The 7815-nt window shown below is 36.4% G+C and overlaps 1 protein-coding gene across 1 annotated transcript in view; it reads right to left on the reverse strand.

The window, feature by feature from the left end:
• Positions 1-570: 570 nt before the first annotated feature.
• The window catches only part of LOC107031549 (dnaJ protein ERDJ2-like), a 10134-nt gene continuing 2889 nt past the window's right edge, over positions 571-7815 (reverse strand). Inside the window, exons 4-11 of the mRNA XM_015232963.2 lie at positions 7575-7695; positions 7370-7476; positions 6120-6337; positions 5672-5849; positions 5439-5558; positions 3558-3644; positions 2854-2964; positions 571-1739 (exon numbers count right to left, since the gene is read on the reverse strand). Coding sequence (XP_015088449.1) covers positions 903-1739; positions 2854-2964; positions 3558-3644; positions 5439-5558; positions 5672-5849; positions 6120-6337; positions 7370-7476; positions 7575-7695 — 1779 coding nt within the window. The 3' untranslated portion in view covers positions 571-902. The remainder of the gene's footprint in view (positions 1740-2853; positions 2965-3557; positions 3645-5438; positions 5559-5671; positions 5850-6119; positions 6338-7369; positions 7477-7574; positions 7696-7815) is intronic.

Consider the following 7815-nt stretch of genomic DNA (forward strand, 5'->3'; position numbering starts at 1 on the left):
GCACACAAAAATTAGCAATATGAGAAGTTTACCGACTCCGAGGCTCGTTTGACCTAGTAAATGGACCGCTTTTGCCGTCAGAGTCAACATGTTTCATCGCTAAGATCTTAACAGACATTCACAAAAATATTCGACAAAAATGACATCAAAATTTCTATTCACCAAAAATCAATGGACTATAACAAAAAAATTGAAAAGCAGGAGTCCTACTTTTATTCTTAACTTCTTTAAAGTCATTTAAAATTTATTTTCAAGTTATTTTCAACTTTTCCAAACATTCTCAAAAGCTAAAAGAATAAACTTGACCAACTTTTAAGCAGATTAAAGATGTCTTCTAATATTTTCTTTTTAGCAAGATATACCCAGGCAGTTTATTAAAGCGGGTACATTGAGAACACTAACACAATCTCGCTAGTGAGATCACGAGACCAAAGTACGAAAAATGTGAGTGAAAAACCCCACTAATTTTAGTTTACAATCAAATCAAAGTAAATTAAGCGTAAGCAGTCAGCAAAAGAAAAGCAATTACTGTATAAACATATAGCTTAAGCATGCGATAACAAGCAAAAATGAATGTCGTAACGACAAGAACCATCTATAGTCGGACCAAAAAGGACTAATTTAAGCTCTATAAAGAGTACAATGCTATTATTCATGTCAAATTACAGTACTAACTGTTCTAAGTATATCAACGGAAGAAAGACAGTCCAAAGTATGTAAAAGGAAAAAAAAACACTATTAAATACTCTTCTTCTTACCTGCCTCTCCACGACCCCAGTTCCCCAAACGTTTGGAGTGAGAGGATGTTTTCTCACTGGTTTCGTCTTCTCTTCTCCCCGGAGATTTGGAATATCATGTGAACGGAGAAATTAGGAGAACAAAAAACTAGCCAAGAAAGGAAGTTAGTCGGCTTCTGAACCAGATTCATCAGAACCTGAACTGTTGCCCTTGTTATGGGCAGAGCCATTGGCCACAGCTCCTTTACTCTTTGTTTCCTTTGTATCTTCTTCATCTTCGCTGTATTCACTTTCATAATCATCGAAATCCTCTTCTTCTTCTTCCTCGTCCTCCTCAATTCCATCCTCCATGGCAGGAGTCTCATCTGCTGCGAAACCACCTCTGGTTCCAGCTCTGCTACGTTTCATAACCTTTAACTTTATATTCGACTTTGCATCACAACCAATCCAAGAGTCACATAAGCAGAAAGAGCTCAAGTTGTAGTTCCCTTCAGCTGGAGCTTGGAACTTCCCCATTACCAGTCTTGAACCATTTTTCACTTTCTCAATTGCTTCTTTAACAGCAACATTTATTTCCCTTGCACTTGCACCAGACCCTTCCTTTGACTCCTGAATTGTTTTTGATACAGCAATTATCGATGTAGCTTCATCCATGAAACTAACCTTCTGAGAGAGCCACACATCATTCGAAAAGGAGTCCGCAAGCATCAGCCAGAAATTCTCCTCTTTGTCAAAAGGAAAATACGGACAATGTGGAAGGGCGCGTATCAAGCCACTACCACGGTTAAGAGTGACCCAAGCATGCATGGTAACGATGTCACCCTCTTGAATTCCCTCCTCACCTTCAGTCTCACATGTGATATCAATTGTCACTGAAGGCATCATTTCAAGAACCATCTCCACATCGTGGGATTCACCATTGGAGAACCCAGCAACTTGAGTCAGCAGATCAGCACGTTCATCCGGTGTCATGTCACGGAAGTCTTGAAATGTACGAACTTTCTGTCCATAGAAAAAAGCGTTAGGGATATTTAAAACAAAAGGCTTCACTTGACAAGCCTGCGCTAATTCTTCCTAATGAGAATACAAGCATGCTGCCACATGAAAGGGGGTAAAAAAAGAGGCTGCACACCATTTGCATCACAGGTAAAGCAAGAAGCTGCTTCAGTATGAATAGAAACATGGAAAATTAACACTCTGGGATAAATTAACCTGAAAGCCGCACAACCAATATACATATTGAATTCATTAATTAGGACAGTCCACGATATTCTTATGACTACAAGAGAAACACCACTAACACAAATATTCCAAGGTAATCCCAAAAGACCTCATAAAGTTATGATTTTCATGGTTCCATAAATGTGAATCAGGTTCATACCAGTTTCTCAGACTTTGCACAAGGAAATAAAGAAAGAAGAAACTGATTAGAGATGCCATTAAGACTTCACAGTGAAAGCATTCATTGCATAGACTAGCCACTGACACACTCAAAGCACATGTCAAACTTTAACTATTGAAAGAATAAATTTGTAACATGCTAAAAGTGTAACAGTAAACACAAAATTGTCAAAACACCACTTGATCACAAAAAAGAAGCAGAGCATCTTTCATGATACAGAGGAGTCATGAAAGTAACCACCATACAGCCAAGTGCACAAATCAAAACATTCAACCATTATTAAGTTTAAATTAAATTTTCCTGATAAATATTATTGGAGAGTAAAAATTATTGCAGACAAAATATTTGGATAAACCGAAGTACTATCTTAAGAACACTGTATAGAGACAATTTCAGATGAGCAGCTACAACTAACAATCCTCTGTAATGGAATATCAACATCCTGTACACTCAAAGTCTGTTGTTATATTCTTTATTAATCTCAACACATTTGGATCGTCTCTACTCAAGACCTCTTTTTGAGTTATGTCAACGGGACTAACTATAGAATTCAACGAGAATTCAAAACCACAAGGCAAAAACTTCCCGAACACCACCAACGAACCAATCAGAGATGCAATATAGATAATTAACAACAAACTCCATTCCAATATTCAGTAAGAGGCAGATGTGATTAGAAAGTTTGAGGAAGAGATGAAAAGCAATAATTGCAACCTTTCTTGCTATCTTTTTAACGACAGCCTCGCTAAAGTGTGGCAGCTGCAAAAATGGTGCATACCCTTCACTGGATCCACCTGCTGCTTTCCTTGCGCTGAGAGGTACTGCCTGAATCAATAACAGTTAAGTGCGTTATAAATGAGAGTAGGAAAGAAAAACAATGCCAGCTTTGTAAGTAAATGAATTTGAGTATTTCATTGGACTTCCTAGGTCCTAAACTTTTTTAGAAGGGATGGAAACAGCCTCCGACTCCCAAACAAATAGCTGATAGAAGTTAAAATTTTGTGCATAAAATCCTCATCGAAACAACTGAGAAATAAAATGAATGCTGACAAGAAATTGACCTTATTATCTTAATGCATGAAACTCAACAATATTTGACACTAAACAAGAATTTGCAATGATGCCCATATGAATATGTATCCATAATTATGTCTATAGATAATATGATTGAATACTTTAAGCAGACAAACATAGAGCCATTAGAGGATGATCATAGTCAAAATCATGGTTAAGGTACACCAGATGATATCCCACAATTTATCACAAAATTTAATTTTCTTGCATTCTGCTGGAATAGGGAAAAAGAGAAGAAAACGGTAAGAAATATGCTGATAAGACGGGTAAGCACAGTTGCACATAATGCTGTAGAAACTAGTGATAATCTTTCAGAAGAAGTACTGGTCTCTAGAAATACTAACTTGAACAATACTCTGAGACAGTTCCACCACTCCTATTGCAGGTCTTAGCCATCCATGCCCCACTGGAGGACGTGGAATAATAGCCATCTGCATGCAACAACACGAACTCCCTCCATTACCATAGAAACTCATATTATGTTAAGCAACAAAAAATACATGACATATGGACTTGATACAGATTAAAAGAACAGAGCACAAGAAGAATGAAAAGCTGAACAGTCTTATCCATATGTTACATAAAGCCATTGGCACTCCCCTCTCCCAAGCCCAGCTAAAAGAAAAACATAATAAATTGGATGTCTCTGAACAATCCAACACCAAGCCACTGTTTAGACTATTTACGAGACATTGCTTGTGTGTTACTTCATTACCTAGACATTATGTATTGCAATATCTTCACAATTTTAGAATGTGCCTACTTTTTTGACATAGTAGTACATTATTCTCATTTTCCTCCCTCCGTCTTCTTTCTCTAATTTCTTACTATATGTGTTATTTTATTTGTAGTTAATTATGCTCCAGACATTTGCTGATATATTATGGTTACTTCATACATTAACAAGAGTAATACTGAAATGAATCAAGTTGGTCCCAAAACCCAGTGTAGACGTTACCAAATTTGAAAGGGCTTCAACAATATGTCCAATAGTCCCCGAACAACAGGTCCATTATATGATGTTGAAGAAGTGCATTTCTTTTACAAAATGGTGCTGAAGAAGTGCATTAATTCAGATGATTGAAGTTAAATCCAATTTAATTCAGGACTAGACTTAGATATTAGTATTAGCATCTGGTTTCGTATTATACCAGTGGTGGCAAATGAGCGAGTTGAGAATGGGTTTAGAAAAAACAGGTCCTAATCCAACATGCCCATACTTAGGCGAGTAAAAAATGGGATCTTATTTTGGTTCAAACAAATGAGTTTGATCCATTTTATATATAGGGGTTATGGGAACTTTTATAAAATTTTGTATATTATCAAACGTGAAAGTGATGAAACTAAGAATTACTCTTGTTAATAAAGATACTTTGATAACACCATTGAATCAATGGATTTAAAAAGAGATAGGTACAAACTTCTTAATTTGATGCGAGGAATTTTTTTGGATTATTTCACATACTTGGTCTTTCATAATAGATACTTCTATGTGATATATAGTTACCTCTATCACATTGGAAGCTTATTTAAGATCATAAATACCTTGGTACGCAATCTCATAGCTAGCTTTTTAAGTTTCTTCCTTTCTAGTCAGACCAAGTCTTCTGTTTAAACTATCTCACAGTATATCTCTATAGAACACCATTGATGTTGTATAGCGATATATTCTAGTTATTTCCGTACAATTGTATATGTTTTCAAATTAACTTCTCATTTTTCTCAATCCAACAGCCGAAACAAAAATGCATTAAAACCCAATGAACAAGTGACACCAATCTGGTTACCAACTCGTTCCTGCTGCTCCTACAAGTCAAGAAAATAATGCCAGATGCGCCAAGAAAAAGAAAACTCACTGGGTTTAGTTCAAACTGGAAGAAGCCTTGCATTATATATATAAATATATGTGCATCTTTGCTAACTAGTTAATACCATGAACCTCTTCTTTGGGTAAGATCAGTCAGCTATACCATAAACATTTAGATCAATAACCATTTTAAAGATAATAACATAATGATTTTCCCCTTTAACCCTTTTTCTAAAACAGCTCGTCATCCTATAAATATTTCCCAATTTGTTAGTGAAAATTTTCCTTTACAAATGAGTCAGTTACCACCTATACCATGCAAGCAGTAAATGAAAAGCAACGCTACCAATAACCTTATCAAAAAGAAACCAAGCACTGACAGTAGTAATAGGACTACAAACAGAAAGAATGGTGATACCTTCATCAATTCTTCCAAAAGCCGAGGTGCAAGTTCAAGCACACGTCTGAAATCACGCTGTAAAGTTGGAGACAAGGCTGCCGTCTCACGTGTCAATTGTGTTTGAAGCAACAATTCAGTCTGCGAGCAGAAAAGTACTTCTAGCCATATTCTCTTTTCACCAAAAAAAAAAAAACGAGGACAGTCTTGACAAGGCCTTTTGACCTTGGAAAAAGAGGAGAGACCACTCATACCTTTACTAAAGCAGGATGCTGCTTCCAAAATTTAGCTTGTTCTTGGCGAATATTCTTAAGATCCAGATTTAGCTCACTTCTAACCAGGACAAACAGTCTCTGCAGAGGTTCTTCGTCAGACCGACGAACAGGAATATCCATGAATTCAGAAGCCTTAATGAAAACATCCATGACCTTGCTGCATCATTGAAGCAACATTAGAAGAGACAGAATGGAGTAAATAAAGGCAACATCATCCAGAAAAGCAACGATTACTGCATAGTGGAAGAGGAGAGAGAATTATTTGATTCAAGAAGATAAACTAGAAACCAAAACATGGCTATGCAACTATTACATTTCGACAACATTTCAGCGAGAAAATGTGATTTTCAATATTATGAAGCTATCTACAAACTTAAATGTGTATATCCTTAAGTAGAAAGCAAAATAGACTATTTTTCTCACATACCTTGGAGCTAAAGAAGGTTTCATTAAGTGGTAATATGCTGCTAATGTCGAGTGCATGACATAGTTTCCAGTATATTTTGATGACCTAGACAAGTATATAACAGAAACTGTCAAGGGCAAAATTATACAGACTCCAACAATTCCAAGCAACAGTATTCCTTCAGATGCTCCATCAATGTTGAGAAGGAACTGCGGGAGGGCAATGCCCATTTGAAGCCCCTGCAGGAAACACAAAAAGAGAAAAAAAGATTTATTAAAAATGAGTACATTCCTCACAAATGAAGAGATCATGTCTCGGACAAAAAGCAGAATGATGCGATGTGGCATTTCCATGTCCTCCGACCCACAAATCCACATGACGATGATCATGTGGGGACCCACATAGAGCCTTGTGGGTGCTCGACCACTCATTGGACTCGGCGTGAAATACATATACGTATAAAAAAAAATACTGTGAAACCTAGAAATTAATTAGTAAGCACTCAGAAATAACTGTTGGATGTGCCTCCTTGGTTAGCAGCCAGGTGCGGAAGTAGCGGTACCACAGGTCGTGTGCTCGATTCTCCAGAAGTAGATCTTTTTTCTATTGCAATTTTCTTCCCCTAATTCTAGATTTATAGTTTATTTTTGCTGACTTACCAAAGAAAGAGAAAAATCGGCATTCAAAAGACTTCAAAAAACCTTCTTAAGACTTGAATAGTTTCTAAAACAATATTTGCAACTGAGAATTTCAGAATTAGCAAGAATAGTCTTTCTGGAAAAAATTACTCTTATTTATTTCAATTTCAAAATATGGAAAAAATCTTTTGAGTACAATCTTAATTTGTGCCGAAGATTCCGCCGCCGTGGTTTGTAGCCACATACTCTTTTTTTGAACTACATGTTCCACCCTCTCTCCAAGGAATTGCAAATTTTCTCATCCAAACAACATAATAAATGACTTTTATACATTTCTAAAGTTGTTTAATCCACTATGTAAACCTTAAGATATTCGCAAGAGTAAGCGATGTTATTAATACTCATTTCAATTTCAAACTACGAAAAGTCATAGAGTACAATTACAATTTGTGACTTGATGTTTCTTTTGTGATGGTAATATTAAACATAAATTTCTCATTTTTTTCACGATTGCGTTCAAATAGTTCTTGCACTTATACTAAATGAACTTAATGATTCTATGTTTAAAAAGGTGAAGCACCCACGACCTTCAGATCTTGGATCCACCACTGACGATGATAGAAGTGGAATTACCTGCCGTCCATCGGGATGACCATAATTTTCAAAATTTTCCCTAGATATCGGATCTGTTAGAGCCTGATAAGCCTTTGAGATGAACTCAACAAAGTATGAGTGTGCCTCTGCAATGTAAGAGATAAATAGTCATGGCCAAGTGGCTGCAAATATAGCTCATCACAGTAATACCTAGATATTAACACATGATAGATGTGTGTTCAACCTGGATCTGGATTTTTATCGGGATGATACTGAATGGAAAGTCTCCGATACGCCTTCTTTATTTCAGAGTCAGAAGCTCCATGTTCCAGTCCAAGGATACTGAATGGCTCGAATATTTGGACCTACAGAATAAAATGTTTAAACTATGTACAATTGAAATCCAAGAGGCCAGTGTGAAGGTTGATAAAGATGGTGCTCATAATAATGCATTCTTAGGACCAATGGAACTTGGAACTTATATA

This window comes from Solanum pennellii, chromosome 9 (genome assembly GCF_001406875.1).
Source record: "Solanum pennellii chromosome 9, SPENNV200".
Taxonomy (NCBI): domain Eukaryota; kingdom Viridiplantae; phylum Streptophyta; class Magnoliopsida; order Solanales; family Solanaceae; genus Solanum; species Solanum pennellii.